The following is a 20,279-nucleotide window of genomic DNA, read 5'->3' as shown; positions in this document are numbered from 1 at the left end:
AATGGTAACCTCTTTCAATTCTAATTTATTCCATAGTTCGTCTATTATGTAAGCTAAAAGTTTATGATGAAAGTGTGACAGAGTCTATAAAACCTACACACTGATTTTTGTAGGATTTGATGTTTCCACGACGGTGAATCTGAAGATTGTTGTCTTCACACTGATGTTTTATACCACATTATATGAAATATTCTGAAAGATTTTGTAACCCCGTTCCTTTAGACGTGGCTTTTTAATATGTTGTATATTTACATAGAACGAGAAGTATGGAACGGAACTGAATTCTTCCGAGGATATTAAAAACATACATGCAACATTCTTAAGAAACTCATGCAACTGAAATACGTAAAGAGTGCCCCATCCACCTCTGCCATTCGCCTGATTTTACATGCGGTAGGGTTCATATTCAGACTCAAAATTACAGTAGCAGAAAGGGTTACGAAAGTCACTGCCTGGCAGGGCGGAATGTGAGCAAGGAACTCGCTGTACCTTCAGCGGCAATATATTAACTTATATTTGGCAAGGATCCTGTTCGAGCCCGGCTATCCCGAAGTATAAGCCTATTTTCGTAGTCTTTATCTGTGCCTACTGAGAAATGAAAGAAACATAAAAGAATGCAGACTTACAGATCTTGAAGCAGGTGGGTCAAATATGTACCACTGGGCTTTAAAGTTTAAATTAAGTATTATCCAAGCAGTACTATCTCAAAAATTATCTTAGACAAAGGATATAAGTGAAAGCAGTAATTTTAGAATATGATCGTCAAAAAACCATCCAACATCCACCTATAATATGCACAGATATATTAAACAACATGTACTTGTATAGCAACACTTAAAATTATTATCGTAACTAGACGGCCAAGAAATTATCCACGTTCTTATAACCCGAAATTCTATCCTGAGCCACATTAATCCAGTTTACACCCTCGCACCATATTAAAAAAGATCCATATTAATAATCTGGCCCCAGATATTCCTTTAGGTTTATAGGCTAAATCTTGTGTCCCTGTAAACGCTACACGACCCGAAGACCTCATTAGCAACAATAGGTAACATGCTAATTTCTTATGATGGGCGTTGCTCCCGATGTAATTTATAATTCGAAAAAGAAATGCTTAAGTTGTTCTTGCAGTTAATTGCTTGTAGACTCACACTCCGTTTCTTCAGTGCCCAAAGTAAGACAATTAATTCTGAGCGAGATGAAATAATTTATGTGCCTCCATTTGCTTCTTACGAACAGGAAATTAGCCTCATACCGCTGCTACAGTAGCACCAAGCTGTCTGAGAACAGTAGCTTCACCCCGATTCGTAGCTGTACACACATAGCACCACTTCGGTCCGTTTCGCTCAAATATAACCCTACATGGATCTCAAATAAAAATTCAGTTTTTTCCCATAATCCTGTAGGTTACATAAAATGAAATGAGGCCTAACAGAGTTTAAAACTTTTATATGGAATGAAGAGAGCTGTCTTCTGGGTTGTTGTGCTATGTAGTCTGATAGAACTTTATCTACATTTCAGAGGTCTTTGCTGCCTCCATCATCAGGGCGATGAGGCATAAAAGACCTCTGAAACGTTGGTATATTTCTATCGACTACATGGCGTTTCAACCCAGAAGACAGCCATTTTCGGACTCACCGCCGAGAGAACCTCAAATCCCACTTTATAAAAAAAAAAATTTACGATGTGACATACATTTAACGAAGTACTAAGACGATTCTTACTGATTGCTCAGTACGGTACCTATAATGCGACTGCCGATTCACAATACGTTTTAATCCTCAATAAAACAATATCAAAATAAATTTAGCATACAGAAATACAAAAAGGGCATTGGTGACGAAAATAACAGCCCAGCCCTGGCTCTGCTGACGTCGACCTATAATCTCGTCCTCAGGTTTCCGCTTCAGGAATTCAATGTAAAACTTCGGCTTGCATGCATATAATTATTCAACGTTTCGACAAACACTACAGTAGTAATCTTCAGGGTATAATGTAATGGCTGGGCATTTTTGAAGCCTTATACAGGACAGGCAGTCGGTGGCGAGTGGAGTTTGAAAATACCGACTGGTGAAGCGAAAGAGCGGCTGTTTCCTTAAAAACTATAGAACAGGGCCTAATTATCATCATCGGCTGTTTCATCACTGCTACATGCCATCAATTTTTATGAAATATCAGTAGTGCTGTTACATCTCCTCGCACGAACGGCGCTGAAGAAGAGGAAATGCAAATCGAATAATGATTTTCCTTGCTTCGAACTTTCCGCTGTGCGATAAGTTGAAAGAAACGAAAAGAGACGTTTCTTTGCACATATCTGATTTACTTCTTGTTCTCGGGTTCGGTGCGGCCCTGCTCTGCAGTTCTTACGCAAGTCGCTGTTCAGAACCACCGCTGGATAAATTGTGACGTGCTGGCGCCACAGTAGCAGCAGTGTTCGCCTAAGAGTGCCTGGCACCCAGTCGGTAATGACTTCGATTCTCGTTCGTAGTACGTCAGACTCAGCCCACAGTCTGCAAGAGGATGTTACAGTCCCGATTCGTGCTACTAGAAGCTGTGTAATGGTGCAACAATCCCAACACAGGACTCCTACGCCCTATACAAATGGCAAAAGCAATGTCCCAATATGTTCTAAATGGAAGACAAAACATAGGCGGACCCAGAAACTATTGTAGTATCGCATAAACCTCGGATAAGGTGCCGAAGGAACCGATTTTAGCTCGCCTTCAGATACGTAAAACAAATAGTAGTGGTCTATTATGTGACGGCCGACTGCACAGGAACGGAAATATCCAGAAACTTTACTGATCTTAGGGATTATGTGGGCTTACTGCCGGACTAGCTGTATGGAGCAGAGTGTTTGTTCAGAAGTTAATATTCGCTTACTTACACAAACGTTTCAAACCATTCATAGAAACTATTCAGGTCACAAGACCTCACCAGTGTATTGTATCCTCGCCAGCTTTAATGGAATCCATACCCCATTATTACAAATCTATTTTAATATTATCCTCCACATTCACCTAGTTCCAATAAGTGGTGTCTTGTTTTCAGATTTTCTGACAAATTCTTTTCGGATTTCACATGTCCCCGTGTATGCTACATGTTCCGCCCATCCCATATTCCGTTTAATAGCCCTAAGAATAGCTTATTTGTTGAAGAGTACAAATATGAAGCTTAGAAAAGAAGAGAAACGACTGATTATATTTGACAGAAGCACCATATTTTACTTAAAACGTAATATACGTCACTCACATTCGGATTTTGAGCTAATGCTTAACGCCGCGTATGTCGAAAAAGCGTAAAACGGGGGACGCACAACATGGCCGTGTATTTTGTTAGTAATACAACATAAGACGCCTTTATCTGTAGTCCCCGGAATCAAAACAGTGGGCAAATCAGCAAAAAATGCAAGCAAAACTGAACAGGCCTGAATAGCGAGAGCCATGACACTGAAACAAAACGCGAATAGCAAAAGCGCGTATAACGACAGTCACCAGTACTGAATATCTCGTGTCCGAAGGAGGTAAGATCTAACTAGGTAAAACCTGAAAGTGGCCGAAGACCTGGAAATACAAACGCTTGAAGGAAATATTTTGACGCAGGAAGCAATGCTGAAGTATGGGGAGTTGAAATAAACCTTATGAGCATGAAATTGTAAGAAAACATTGAACGTCTCAGTGTAGTAGATAGTATGCAGTGTTTCGATTTCGAAAATCATGAGTTCGATTCTCGCCTGCCCTGTGATTCCCGTGGTTTTACTCCTACCTTGTGCAGGTACATCTGACTGCTCGTGTGCCAACATGACGGCGAGATTCATCTCGCATTCCTCGCGACTCGCGAAGCTGAACGGTGACTCCCCGGGACATACCGGAGCTTCGGAACATTTGCAGTGATGCCCCACCATATTGCAACCCAGCATCCAGACCGGGTCCGGGCACAGAACCTCGCTGCCTGGAATTCCTGTAAACAGATTTCATACTTTGCTCAGTACATCTAACCAGCAACATAATCTCACCATTTGATAAAACATTCTACATAATGTAATGACAAAGTTGTATATCATGTTATCGTCTCCACAACCTATCAACTGCCCAAAAAACATGTATACACACAACCATTATATACGTTAGCATTGTGTACACATCTTTTTTGGGACACTGTATTTTATATGTTCATACAAATGTACATATAAGTATGGATCCACGTGTAGGTTAGCAACTGTCAACATGATATTCTAACTATTGTACTATGCCTTTTGATGTTTAAGAAATGACCCAGACAACTACCTTGCAAGGTAGAAACATGTAGAAACATATAATAAAATAAAAGATTTTGTAGACTGCAACATTATGTACAATTGTGAATTTATTACACAAGAGGATACAAACCTGGAAATTATTATAATGTAATAAAAGTGCTCAATAGACAACCTCCAAAACTAGTCAAGTTCAGTTTATGCCACAGTGACCAGGGACACAAATCAATAGGCTGATAAGTTCTGGGCTCAATTATACAGGAACAGACTCCCGTAAATTTGAAACGAGCCCAGAATTTTTAACAGCAGGCTTAAACAACTATGTCCCTTCACACAAACACGCACGCGAATACAAATACACACATTTTGTTATTGTGAATCCCAGAAGATACCACAGAATACAAACAAAAATTAAAGAGCTACTACTTTTACGTGCCCGCTGGGAAATTTGGTTGAGACAACAGAAAAAATATAGATAAGTAAGACGGAACTGCGTTTTAAAGCAGACACAGTGCGCCATCCTTCTCCTTACCATGATTTTCTTCAGACATAAAACACACTCACAATTCTCGACACCACCACGTGAAAACCAGTGACCACGATCGAAAAGCCAAAGCATATATTTTCTTAAATAATGCTTTATAAACTTTACAAATCACACCAGCGCCAGATTAAATAGCGGAATGATTATGAATGATAAATTAAAAACAAAAAAGGTTATGACCGTGACGTTTTTTAACATATTGTCCTCAATCTGTTTAACTCCCTGAAGGGACAAGCGAAAATGAGAAACGTCAGTCATGATAACAGGTCTGTAAGCCGAGATTCGAACTCAGGGTATATCCGTGCGTGCTACCCAGTGCGACCCTCTCAACCCAAACTGCTTTCTCAATTACCGTTCTGTCTTGTCTTTTATACACTGGAAATAATACCAAACTCCGCTTTCCTACCGATGAGCCAGATGTGAATTAGATGAAAAAACAAACTAAGATAAAAAACACAAAAGAATGAAGAAACACGTTTATTTTTCTTTCGGTGATTCGCCACTTTTCCCGCAATCACACTTTTTCAGAAATTAGATTCTCCCAACTCGCTGCCTCTTCTCTCTGAGATAACGCAGACAATGCCCTCTAGCTGGAAATAATGGAGCCGTGATTTTCTTCCAGCTTAGGGCTAGCTCAAATCTGATTTACCTCTTCTTCTTTACCGCGAGATGTCACTTTAAATGGTAATGTGACAGAAACAGACCCTATGGGCAAGTGCCAAACGCGTGTAACTAGAGCGGCTTGGCTTGTCCAGCCCGTAGAATTCAATATTGTAAAAGTGATTACATTTCAGAACAAGTGGACGAGGGGTTGCCATGAATTCGATCAGAAGATTCATCTCAAAGGGGAGAAACAAACAAAGATCTGTTGAAAGGCTCTGTTAGATCTTTACAGCACAGAGGTAAACTACATGTTGCCTGTCACCTGCCTTAACGTTCAGTTACTTTCCATTTCAACCACAGAGCGTATTTATATGTTCCCACAATAAAGAGTGATTGTTTTCTGAAACGTTAACTAACTTCTCTTTGTAAAGTAAATGAGATGTTATATATGAAACTGTTCTTTTGGACTCTGACAATGGTATAAATTATAAAATTACAAAGTTTTGAAAGTTGGACTCTACTTTCGTCAGGTAAAACCTATCACACGTGAGGCTAGCTCAATTAGAGGGACCAACAGATACGTTTTCTATCCTCTTCCATTTTTATCTGATGATAAAAGCAGTGTCCAGCTTGTCCAGAGTTGAAATTTTATAATTTAGTCGAATGACAAAGTTCAAAAGAACAATTTACACATTATAATACATCATTGCCAGAACCTTCAAAGTTCAAATAGATTACATGTTTTCAGCGAGATACGAACAGAATTAACACAAGATATTTAGATGAGTTTCACGCTTCAAACGGGTTAACTACTTTTATTAACGCAGATATCGGCAGAAAAACATTGACCGGGATCAAAACCTGCTACGTGTGTAGAATTATGTAGACTTCACCGAGCCGACTGTGATGGCGGGCACAAAATTCACACACAGTAATTAAATTATCCGAACTGACGCGTCTAATTAAGCTAGTATATAAGGATCCGTGTCATCTTACATAGACGCTGTCCTAGTTCAATATTCGTTCCAGGTGTAACTTGTTCTACGCTTAATCTGCTATGTGTAACGTTAGTCCGTTAGGTAGACCGCACACCGGCATGCGTCAAGACATGTAACAGTCAAGACACGATGTCTGCGACATGACGCAAAGAAAGGAGCACAGTTGAAACGAATGAGAGTATGAAAACCGCCGCACACCGGTCTGAGTCATGATGCTGACGTCAGCTTCATGCTGCAGACACGTGCAGCAAGACTCGGCATGTTCCTTTTCTGTGCGTCAGGACTGAGCCATCAGTACTCAAGTAACAGCACCAGTGTACATTATCGACTTGAGTGAAGAGTAAACAAATATTAAGATAGTGCAGACGGTTGAGAAATTCCCGGTAATATACGATTATTCGTCCCCGGGCCACTCAAACAAGGAGAAGGTTGATAAAGCTGGGCATGCAGTTTCAAAAGAAGTAAACATAGTTGGTAAGTGCACTGATTAATTTTATTTTAATGAGCTAATTACTGAATAAACTATTATACACATTGATCATAAGCTCATTTCGTACAAGTTTGCTCTCACTCACACATAAAACTGGACGACGTCATGTCATCAACTAGAGAAGATGTGATAAGACGCAGACACGTGCTACTTCGGTGTGCGGACTCGAGTCTGAATCACGAATGAAGCAAGACTGCGTCTTTTGTCTCATGTCTTGATGCTTGTCTTGACGCAGTTGGTGTGCGGCCGCCCTTAGAGTCTGATGGTAACTATATACACCATATGCTTTTAACATTTTGCCCAAAGAGTGTATTTATGGTTACGTTTCATTCTCGGAAGAAACAGGGGCTATTTTCTTTAAAAGCTTTAATCAATTGATACTTCTAACAGTGCAGAGTTGTGTATCTTTGTGGTAGTAACTGAATTATTAAATATCATGCAAATGAGCTTTGGTTTCATATGGTTAATCATTATTGCTGTGTGATAACGGTGTTTGAACATTTCAGTTCATACAGCGTTAAAAGAGACAGGAGAATAAACATGAATTCTTGGTAAGTATTACTTATTTAAAGGAAGCAGACGGGGCACACAGCTTGGGGAGACTGGGTAAAACTACGAAATATCTTAATTAAGATAACGGGTAACTGACTTGAACAGTGTTCGTCATCGGATGGATGATAACTCCAGGCAAAGCGTCTAGCTACTCGGAAGTGTTCTAGCCCATGAACCCAGTATTTAAGTTGCCCACACTACCACATTTACCTTCGCCATACATTTTTAAAAAATTTCCTACACAAAATATACCTTTAAAATTTGAGTATGAAAATCCACCCAACAATGAATTTCACTAGCGTTACTCCCAGCTCATCAGAACCAGATGGGAGACGCCACATCTTATTACATAAGCCTGTCTATCAACTGTAAAAAAAATCGGTAAATTACCATCTGTAATATTGATGTTTACATTTAACCTGGACACAGACGACGAAATCATAAAATTGTTAAAGCGAACGAAAGTCGCGGTTGAATTGTTGGCAGTCCTGCTGCGTATTTATGAAGTACATGGTTCTATACCCGACCAGGAATCACATATTCGTGAATTTTCTTAGCCTTTCAAGCAAATTTTAAGGTAGCACCTTGTAATACACTATCCAGTCACAATATTCCACATTAAGATTGCCTGTACAATTTAACCAACTTACAAGACATACAAACAGACAGGTACAACGTCGTTCACCTGTACAGTTCCTTTACAGTCACCCTGTGACGCTATGCATACTTTAAAACACTCAACGTTTTGATGGGCTTAGCAAATATCGTTTTCCGATTTCTTTTACGCCTTTCCATCAGGTCCCCATTACAAACCTAACCACGTTTTTGTAATAACTCCTTGCAGTCGGACCAACCACCATTGATTTCCATATACGGGAACACCGTAACCCGTCCGACATACGATGCACGATGCTTACAAGAAGACGTCGGTCTGTCCTGTTCTGTGTAGGGTAGGAATAATCTTTGAAAATTGTAATGTACTTATACGTTACCCCATCCAATGCAGAAATACGAAATTTTTAGCTCTTGGGTCTGTTCATTGTAGCATGTGCACGGAGGTCATTACTGTCAGTTTCATGTACAAAAAACTACCAGTTAGGTTACAATTAAATATGGAAATCTACAATGAAAGCTGTAGGTCTAATGTAGTTTCGGTTCACGCCACTGCAATGTAACTCTTTCGTTTTCCACTACTCCCCAACTGGGGGTCCGTTAATTTGTGCCTAAGAGTTCCGCCAGTTGAGTGGATTATAGTATTTTATTCTTTATGCTGTACTGCTGTAACATTTGAGCTTCTTTCCATCACAATTAATTTGTTTCACGTTGAAGGACAACTGGATGAATGCAGTTCAAATCCTCGCACGCTATTTCTGATTTTAATATCATCCTCCATCTACGTCTATGTTTCTCAAACGGTCTCTTCCTTTCAGGGTTTCGATCTATACTGTTATTCTCAGAAATAAAACACAAGAAAACAGGACAGACATAAAATTTTCATCTTCATAAGCCGCAGAAATACTTTTAAAATTTTTAACAAAATAAAAGGAAAAAAGTGTCTTTAATCACTGTACCAAGACATTAATTTTATACGAGCAGTAAATTAACACATAAATCGACGAGGTATGCAAAATCACAAACAATGCATTTCACACATGTGCGCGGAAGACTCGCACAATTGTCCTTGAGCTCCACCCTCGGGGACGGCCAGCAAACGGTGATTAATGACGGACTAGCTGGACAGGTCAGTACGCGGCCATATGGCCTGCCCAAACTGTGTAGCACTACGTCACTCAACAAATCTACACGAGTGAAGTCCTGAAGCGAGGAAGAGTTTGATTCACATTGGTGTGAAATTTTGGTCTCCTAAGATGAGAGGGCCCCAAGAAGATTAGAAAAGAACTGAGCCAAAGAGAGGAATAATAAAGTAATCAATATCACAGCACACGAGTTTCACAATTTGCTCGTGTTATTTATTACTAGTGGAAAATCCCCATTAAAATTCAAACCGAGAGGATTTCTTTAGCATCTTTATTCCTTATAGCCTTCCATAATTTCCGTTTTTCCTTTTGTCTAACCCCAACATTCCCTTGTTCCGTACTCCATTTGCGTGTCTGCTTAGAATAATAACTTAACCCAACCAACCTAACCTAACCCAACGTAACATAACCTAAACTAACCCAACCTAACCGAACCTAACTTAACGTTGCGACGCTGATCATGGCGTTGCCTTCGAAATACGCTAAACTTACCGCAGAAAAGTCCACAGAAAACACCTTACGAAAGTGAAAAACCGACGAGGAGCGTCGCGACACCATTCCCCGCTACGCCATTAAGTACCTCAGGAGAGCGACTTAAACAGTTTGGATAACATTGGGAGCGGCTTTACGAAATCGACGCTCGGCGTCGCGACGCCAAACATCGTGACGGCTTCATAAAGACGCCAAATTTAAATCTGAGAAGTCTCTAATTTAAAGTGATATTGAACTAGAAACCCGACGCCGTGCGTCGCGACGCTATTAGCCGCGACGCCATGATTGTATCACATGTGTGCGTCTCAAACAGTTGGGATAACATTGAGAGCGAATTTGTGAAATCGACGCCCGGCGTCGCGACGCCAACTATCGCGACGCCTTCAAATAATGTCAAATTTTCATATGTGTCCAGATCACAGCGAGCACTCAATTAGAAAACCGACGCCGAGCGTCGTGACGCCTTCACATGACGTAAAAAATGGCGTCAAACCCGTTGTATTACGGTGGGCACGATACTAGATAATCGGCGCCGATCACAGAGACTAAACACGTAGTGGCGCCTTGGGCGGAAAGTGGATATCGTTCAATTACACGGTCTAACCTAACCTAACCTAAACTAACCCAACCTAACCTAACCTAACCTAATACAACCAAACCTAACCTAACCTACCCCACCTAACCTAACCTAACTCAACTTAACCTAACCTAACCGAACGTCTCAAACAGTTATGATAACATTGAGAGCGAATTTGTGAAATCGACACCTAGCCTCGCGGCGCCAACCATCGCGACGCCTTCAAACAACGCCAAAATTTCGTCAGATGTATCCAGATGACAGCGAGCACTCAATTAGAAAACCGACGCCAAGCGTCGTGATGCCATCACATGACGCCAAAAATAGCGTCAAACCAGTTGTATTACAGTGGGCACGATACTAGATAGTCGACGCCGATCAGAGGGACTAAACACGTAGTGGCGCCTTGGGCGGAAAGTGGATACCGTTCAATATACACGGTCCAACCTAACCTAACCTAACCCAACCTAACCTAACCTAACCTAACCTCACCTAACCTAACCTAACCTAACCCAACCTAACCTAACCTAACCTAACCTAACTCAACCTAACTTAATCTAACCGAACCAAACCGAACGTAATAAAACCTAACTTAACGTTGCGATGCTGATCATGGCGGTGCCTTCGAAATACGCCAAACTTACAGCAGATCTTGAAGTAGAAAACCGACGCCGAGCTTCGCGACGCAATTACCCGTGACGCCATCATTGTATCTCACGAGTGCGTCTCAACCAGTTGGGATAACATTGAAAGCGAGTTTGTGAAATCGACGCCCGGCGTCGCGACGCTAGCCATCGCGACGCCTTCAAATAACGCCACATTTTCATCAGATGTGTCCAGATGACAGCGAGCACTCAATTAGAAAACCGACGCCGAGCGTCGTGACGCCATCACATGACGCCAAAATGGCGTCAAACCCGTTGTATTACGGTGGGCACGATACTAGATAGTTGGCGCCGATCAGAGAGAGTATACACGCAGTGGCGCCTTGGGCGGAAAGTGGTTACCGTTCAATATACACGGTCAAACCTAACCTAAACTAACCTAACCTAACTTATTCTCACCTAACCTAACCTAACCTAACACAACCTAACCTAACCTAACCTAACCAATTCTCACCTAACGTAACCTTACCTAACCTTACCTAACCTTACCTAACCTAACCTAACTCAACCTAAACTAACCTGACCGAACGTCTCAAACAGTTATGATAACATTGAGAGCGAATTTGTGAAATCGACGCCGGGCGTCGCGACGCCTTCAATCAACGCCAAAAATTCGTCAGATGTGTCCAGATGGCAGCGAGCATCAATTAGAAAACCGACGCCGAGCGTCGTGACGCCATCACATGACGCCAAAATGGCGTCAAATCAGTTGTATTACGGTGGGCACGAAACTAGATAGTCGGCGCCGATCAGAGGGACTAAACACGTAGTGGCGCCTTGGGCTGAAAGTGGATACCATTCAATATACACGGTCTAACCTAACCTAACCTAACCTAACCCAACCTAACCTAACCTAACCTAACCTAACCTCACCTAACCTAAACTAACCTCACCTAACCTAACCCAACCTAACACAACCTAACTTAACCTAACCGAAAATAACCGAAACTAACTTAGCGTTGCGACGCTGATCATGGCGTTGCCTTCGAAATACGCCAAACGTACCGCAGATATTGAACTAGAAAACCGACGCCATGCGTCGCGACGCTATTAGCAGTGACGCCATGATTGTATCACACGAGTGCGTCTCAACCAGTTGGGATAACATTAAGAGGGAGTTTGTGAAATCGACGCCCGGCGTCGCAACGCTATCCATCGCGACGCATTCAAATAACGCCAAATTTTCATCAGATGTGTCCAGATGACAGCGAGCACTCAATTAGAAAACCGACGCCAAGCGTCGTGACGCCATCACATGACGTAAAAAATGGCGTCAAACCCGTTGTATTAAGGTTTGCACGATACTAGATAGTTGGCGCCGATCAGAGGGAGTATACACGTAGTGGCGTCTTTAGCAGAAAGTGGATACCGTTCAATATACACGGTCTAACCTAACCTAACCTAATCGAATTTAACCTAACCTAACCTAACCCAACCTAACCTAACCTATCCTCACCTAACCTAACCTCACCTAACCTAACCTAACCTAACTCAACCTAACGTAACCTAGCCGAACGTCTCAAACAGTTATGATAACATTGAGAGCGAATTTGTGAAATCGACGCCCGGCGTCGCGACGCCAACAGTCGCGACGCCTTCAATCAACGCCAAAATTTAGTCAGATGTGTCCAGATGACAGCGAGCACTCAATTAGAAAACCGACGCCGAGCGTCGTGACGCCATCACATGACGTCAAACCCGTTGTATTACGGTGGACACGATACTAGATAGTTGGCGCCGATCAGAGACAGTATACACGCAGTGGCGCCTTGGGCGGAAAGTGGTTACCGTTCAATATACACGGTCTAACCTAACCTAACCTAACCTAACACAACCTAACCTAACCTAACCTAACCTATTCTCACCGAACCTAACACAATCTAACCTAACCTATCCTCACCTAACGTAACCTTACCTAACCTAACCTAACTCAACCTAACCTAACAGAACGTCTCAAACAGTTATGATAACATTGAGAGCGAATTTGTGAAATCGACGCCCGGCGTCGCGACACCAAACATTGCGACGCCTTCAATCAACGCCAAAATTTCGTCAGATGTGTCCAGATGGCAGCGAGGACTCAATTAGACAACCGACGCCGGGCGTCGTAACGCCATCACATGACATCAAAAATGGTGTCAATCCCGTTAATTACGGTGGGCACTATATAGATAGTCGGCGCCGATCAGAGGGACTAAACATGTCGTGTCGCCTTGGGCGGATAGTGGAAGCCGTTCAATATACACGGTCTAACCTAACCTAACCTAACCTAACCTAACCTCACCTCACCTAACCTAACCCAACCTAACACAATCTAACTTAACCTAACCGAAAATAACCGAAACTAACTTAACGTTGCGACGCTGATCATGGCGTTGCCTTCGAAATACCCCAAACGTACCGCAGATATTGAACTAGAAAACCGACGCCATGCGTCGCGACGCTATTATCAGCGACGCCATCATTGTATCTCACGAGTGCGTCTCAACCAGTTGGGATAACATTGAGAGCGAGTTTGTGAAATCGACGCCCGGCGTCGCGACGCTAACCATCGCGTCGCCTTCAAATAACGCCAAATTTTCATCGGATGTGTCCAGATGACAGCGAGCACTCAATTAGAAAACTGACGCCGAGCGTCATGACGCTATCACATGACGTCAAAAATGGCGTCAAACCCGTTGTATTACGGTGGGCACGATACTAGATAGTTGGCGCCGATCAGAGGGAGTATACACGTAGTGGCGTCTTTAGCGGAAAGTGGATACCGTTCAATATACACGGTCTAACCTAACCTAACCTAACCCAACCTATCCTCACCTGACCTAACCTCACCTAACCTAACCTAACTCAACCTAACCTAACCTAACCGAACGTCTCAAACAGTTATGATAACATTGAGAGCGAATTTGTGAAATCGACGCCCGGCGTCGCGACGCCAACCAACGCGACGCCTTCAAACAACGCCAAAATTTCGTCAGATGTTTCCAGATGACAGCGAGCACTCAATTAGAAAACCGACGCCGAGTGTCGTGACGCCAAAAATGGCGTCAAACCAGTTGTATTACGGTGGGCACGATACTAGATAGTCGGCGCCGATCAGAGGGACTAAACACGTAGTGGCGCCTTGGGTGGAAAGTGGATACCGTTCAATATACACGGTCTAACCTAACCTAACCTAACCGAACCTAACTTAACGTTGCGACGCTAATCATGGCGTTGCCTTCGAAATACGCCAAACTTACCGCAGATATTGAACTAGAAAACTGACGAAGAGCGTCGCGACGCCATCATTGTATCACACGTGTGCATCTCAAACAGATGGGATAACATTGAGAGCGAATTTTGTGAAATCAACAGGTAATAATTGGACATATGATGACAGAATTTCTTACTCAAAATAACTCATACAATAACATTCTAAAGTTCGACACACGCATCACGGAACCTACTATATATACAATGTATATGTTATATACATACACATACACCACATTGTTTCTTCTTTCTAGTTTCCGCGCCACATAGTCTGAGCTACTGAAACCGCTTCATTACATAAATTGTAAATAAATATTCGTTCACGTCTCAGTGTATCACGTATGGAAAGACAGTACTTTCCTCAACATCGTGAATTATGTTCAGTTTAAATTTCAAATACAATTTTTCCACTTCATTAAAATTACACTCTGTCGTCTTACAACAATTTCTAAGGTTAGCCGTCTTCTCGGTTGTTGCGCCATGTAGTCTGGTAGAAGTTTACCGACGTTTCAGAGGTAATTTCTGCCTCCATCATCAGGGCGATAAGTCTCATCTTCAACTTCTACTAGACTACACGGCGCAAGAAACCAGAACAGCCATCTTCAGACTCATCGCCGTGAAAACCTCAAATCCTACAATAATTTCTAAAAGTATTTAATCATTCAGAATTTGACAGTAATCACGATTAAATTACAAAATCGTAAGGGAAATAAATTTTATAAGGAATTGTGTCATATTTTGCTCCCTGCCGAGTTCCTTTCACTGCGCACTTACGTAATCACGTGTAGCTCCCTGGGGCGAGACTAAAGCAGATGGAAGCTGGATGGTGTGACAAATTAAAGTAACAATACCAATGCGAGTGGAAGCGAGACGTTATAAAATCTAATGCAACCGCTCAAGTGGAATGTCTCGCTTGGAATTACAGAACACGTCTAGCTACCGGAATATTAAATTAACACCAAAACTGGAGCTCGGTTGTCTGTGGAGAACCAAGATGTAAGGTGTGTGACAGTCTTTACATAAACACGTATCTCAAAGGTAAACAGCTATCACTCCAGTATTTGCTAGTATCTTTGTAACAGGCCAATATAACATCTTTTTATCTCACTAGTTTCACATCTCTTATCTCGTTTGGTTCAACAGGTATTTCATGGCTCATAAAGTGATCAGCGTCTAGCGCTGTTAAGCTGAGTACCAACTCTTTAATGCATAAAGTGATCAAGATGCAACGCCTCGGCGATAAATAATAGAAAATACGCTTGCTGTCACATCCTTTGGAATTTCAAGTAATCTTCAAAGATCCATTATGCAAAATGTCATTCCCAGGACTTATCTGGAATAAAGCTAAGATACAGAATACCAAATCTGTGTCTCTATAGCAAACTCGCGTGACTGCGAATTACGAGTATTTGACTCAAAAGAATATAAAACACTAACCGACAATACTCATACTACGCTGCTGTCATAAATTGCCAATAGGAGAGAGATTATAATACATCAAGTTTTTCTTTTGTATTTCGTTATACATTCTATATACCAAAAATGATAATAAAAAAATAGAAGTAATCTGGTTTTCAGAAATGCGGTAATTCTTTTTTCTATGCCTCGTGTAATGTGGAAATAAAACATTCGAGAGTAAGGAGCATGAGAAAATTCACTTCGCGGAAACAAAAGTTAGCGTAATTGAAGATGTGCAAAACAAAGTCAAACAGATCGTAATGACATCACCATTGTGTGTTGACTCTATGCGTTTTTGCGCAAAACAGGATCTCAGGCCCACGATGCACAGAAATGCTTTGGCAAACACATGTCCGTTTTTTGTGCCACCATATACGTGTTTGTGTGTATATACACATACAAAAGGAGATTTGCGGAGGATCTCGACTACACAGCTTGCTGAAGACAACACAGCATTCTACCAGATGGTCAAATGACCTGTCGTTTTATTCCCATGATCAGACCCTTCTTGGCTGCAAATATTTATTTATTTTTCAGTGAGGATTTAACGTGTTGCCATATGCAAATACAATGCGGCGTACTTTCATTTACACCTCCCACGCTACAAACGAGATATGTAGTTCTAAAACTAATCATTCTCCCAGGAATGAAACATCGTACCATCTCTCGACACTGAAGCTAATCTTATATAGCATTACTTATGTGGATTTGTGCGTCATATAAAAATATAAAAATAACACCTCCCTGCTGAATCACTCAACGTGGAAGGGCTAAGACACGTGTTACTTCTGAGAAAAATTCCAACCGGCTGGACAAGTAATCGCGTTACGTGACACAACCAAGAATCTTGGCAACCATGACGGCAAACAATGCAAACTTAAATGTTGTATCTGAAACAATAAAGTTTTGGGCTTGCATCTCGATTCAGTTCGGTATAACTAATGTTTCCTATGTATCAGAAATTGTAAGCGCTAGGGATTTTAAAATAAAATAAACATTAATTTTTCGGAGCGATTTATGTCAAACATCAGTCGCTTACATTCATAAAATTATCTGTGCCAGTCTAACCATTCGGTACACAAATCTCGTTTCAATAACACTTAACAATTCTGTTCCCACCTCCCCGAAAATAAATAACATCAGTCTATTAATGTTAAGCGAATCAATATATGTTTATGGTGAGAACCGAACGGAACACACAAACACACTGTGTGAGCGAAATGGCGAGTTACTGAATGTTAAAAAATTTGGTACATATAGTTACCACTGTTCAGTGAAACAGACTATGAAGTTGTAATAAGTACAGTGTTGTACGTAGTGTCCCAGTAGTTTAAAAACTATGAACCTGATAAATTGCGTCTCATATATTCACGGTAAAAAAAAGAAATGAGGTCAAGCTACACGAGGGGGTGTCGCAACTAATTAAAGTTACGACGCAGCCACTGGAAATTAAACAGTGCACTGACACTTCCCAGAATTCTAGTATCTGTCACATCATCTGGCCACTTGGTGTCTGTCACCTGCAAAGCTACGACTGGAACGCAACATGACAAAACAGAAAATGCGAAGGCTCCGCGCAGTATTTAAAGCAAGGAATTCGCCCAAAAGCTCATTTCTGAGATTTCGAAATTGTATTGATTCTGACGGCTACTACTACTACTATGGCGTAACAGCCCAAAATCGAGCCCTAGCCTCCTCATTCTGACGGCTAACAGACGAATTTCTGTAATTTGCAAGACGATGATCGGTCATATATAACCCAGCCACGCCCATCTCAGCGTTCGCTCTAGCTGAGACTTGGCAGCGGGGCTAATGAAAACTGTCATAATTTCCGTTCCATATTGTACTCTGTCTCATCTGGATCACTTACAGAACTAGCTTCAATCAATGCACAAAATAAAAAACACAATAGGTTGTTTCTTTTCCGTAAAACATTCAACACCCGATACAGCCCCCTTCAACATAGCCTACCCGCATACTCGCACTCAGCCCACGAAAGCGTCGGTAAAGAAATTCCCTATGTAACCAACCTACAGACGCAGCGCATCTGAGCCTGCCACCGGACAGAATCCGGAGCCAGTACCAAACCAGGTCTCATCTACACCATCTATATCCTCCCTGTATCCTTTTTTAATATTATGTTATGTTCCAAGCCACCGCTCTAGAGTGTATTTCTTGTTTCTCCACCAAAATCGAGTCACATATTTATTTCATTTGCCAACATCGAATATTCTTTTCACTTAAAATCGAACATGCAATCAGAATCAATTTCATTGAGATGTCATTGTTGATAGTAACACCGTGTGAACCTGCACGAAGACATCAACGTTTCGAAGGAACATACTGCCTCCATCTTCAGGGCTGAAGTAACATCGACATCCTCACCGCCTTGAGAATTTCCATCTGTCACACAGGTTTACCAAGCTTGATCTTTCACACAGATCGATCTGTCATATCGCTCACCCATGCATGCTACATGCCTCGCCCAACTTACCCTTCATTACATGATCACTCTAACAATATTTTCTGAAGAGTACAAAATGCGAAGCTCCTCCACCCCCGCCCCTGCTATTTCCTCTCTTATAGTTTCAAATATTCCGTTCAGCACTTTAAAGAAATAAAATGTTTGCTTCCGTGATGCAAGCTGCCAGAATCTAATTCGTTTCGGCCGACCGCTCTGAACAGTGTTCATATGGCAAGGCATCGCAGTGATGTAATAAAAGCGCCTATAACAGCAAAATTAATTGAAATCTGTAATCGAACTCTGTGTGTTGCCACCAGGCTTATCAAAACGTCACGAACTGTTTGTTCCAGCAACGCTCCCTTTTTTCCTATTTAATTTGACTACTTAAACAGTAACTAGTGATGTCCATACCATGCGTGACTGACACGATACTTGAAAACCCAATTATTTTCACATGATGCACGCCACTGATACTTCTCTGCCTCTGTCTGCTCCTGTACAAAGTTACTTAAGATAATGAATCTTACGAACACGCGGGTTGAAATCCTTACAGACGAGAGCACGGTAAAAATAAAGCAGACAGACCCTTGACACACCTGAAAATATCAAGCATCATACAATGTGTTTAGAGTAAGATCTTAGGTTTACACGGCGATGGTTCGATTTCCGGCAGCGGCAAAGAGATTTTTCTATTGGCTACCGCATCCAGCCCCCTGTCCAATGGGTACCGAGGGAATTATTCACAGGGTTGAGAAGCTGGGACGTGAGTCTGTCTCCAACAACTAGTGCCGAGGTGAGGAATAAATGAAGCTATACATCCACATCCCACCTACGTCTTCACGCGGGAGACAAAATTATCTATGTGAGAAAATAAGAAACGTGGAATCACAGTTTTAAGAATAAACATTGTATAGTATGAAAATAACGCCACTAAAGATAATTCTTGTTAAGAGCTGTGGACCGCAGAAACAAGGCGTTACGTAGTCACAGTGTCTCTGTAAAGATAACTTAATAAACGATCTACTGATTGTTGAGTGATTGATCGGTTGATTAACTGGAAATGTTAACAACATACATTGCGAAACCCATTATGAACTGCGTGAGATTTCAGATTCCCACAGCGGCTAGAATGATTATGGCAGCCTTATAAGATAATGTGCCTTGTAGTCTCGTAGAAGTTTACCGACGTTTCTGAGGTGATGATGGGTGCAGTACGCGCCTTTGAAAAATCGGTCAACTTGTACGATGTTGTTCAGTTTAAACGTAACAACATCCGAAAAGGCTATCATCATGAACATCTAATAATTCTTCTGTTACAGCTTTTCTATTTCGACAGGAATACAAACATTTTACTCTCCAAAATTTCGTGTCCGCCTCTCAAAGCAAAACATATAAGAAAAAGCCGTGTTATATTAAACCGCGTTACTCATATGAAAATAGGATGTACTTTTGGGAGCATCTCCGAGATGTGTCCGATAGTGCTCATTGTGAAGTAGCTTTAAGGGGTACACGATATCTGAAACTTGTTCCACAAGTCTTACAAACAAGAGTGTGATAAATAAATTTAGCGGTCAAATGGCTTTTCGCTTTCCTTCTCTCGGAGAAATTCATTCGAATGCGACCCCAGCGATTACAAAGTCCCCACGACACTTTGCCTTGAATGAGACATTAAATTTTTTCAATCTCGAAATTAATGTGTTGTGCGTTCTAATTTAACAAATTATACTTATGTAATTTTATTGTAATTATCATCATAACAGTTTTTCACTTGTTCCTAAGCATTTACCAGAATGTATAGGTCAAACATAAACACGTGAACATTTAAATTCGCTATACCATGCATATTTGTGTTGGATTTAAAATAATGCAACGCTGAACTGCTTCGGAGTACTAATCCAGCATTTACGAGAAAATATCGTTAAAAAGAAAGAAATAATGTGTACAACAGGGATTTGAACCCATGACCTAGACGTCAGAATTGGAGGGTATGGGCATAGCCAAGATGAGGGAAAGTTTCTTGGGCGGTTACCTATTTAAATTGTCTACTGAAATTTGCATAAATTAATTTCAAGTTTTGCACGAAACACGTCAAAGCTTTCACTCCGACAGCAGAACAAAGTAACATGGACTCGGCTTAGTTAAGTCTTCCCGGAGACTCTCTTGTTC

The 20,279-nt window shown here is 41.4% G+C and overlaps 1 protein-coding gene across 3 annotated transcripts in view; it reads right to left on the bottom strand.

The window, feature by feature from the left end:
- Positions 1 to 20,279, bottom strand: part of LOC110834027 (cysteine-rich motor neuron 1 protein) — a 370,078-nt gene that overhangs the window by 265,681 nt on the left and 84,118 nt on the right. For all 3 annotated transcript variants that reach the window (XR_002544451.2, XM_022072762.2, XM_022072763.2), the window contains exon 2: positions 3,769 to 3,963. Coding sequence is in view for 2 of the 3 variants with exons in the window: in XM_022072762.2 (XP_021928454.1) it covers positions 3,769 to 3,963 (195 nt within the window). In the remaining variant the exon portion in view is untranslated. The remainder of the gene's footprint in view (positions 1 to 3,768; positions 3,964 to 20,279) is intronic.

Source organism: Zootermopsis nevadensis, unplaced genomic scaffold (genome assembly GCF_977971745.1).
Source record: "Zootermopsis nevadensis isolate Lab colony 2312 unplaced genomic scaffold, Znev_1.0 Znev_ptg000017l, whole genome shotgun sequence".
NCBI lineage: Eukaryota > Metazoa > Arthropoda > Insecta > Blattodea > Termopsidae > Zootermopsis > Zootermopsis nevadensis.
Note: the sequence above shows the minus strand (reverse complement) of the source record. Positions and strands in the feature narration are given on the sequence as shown.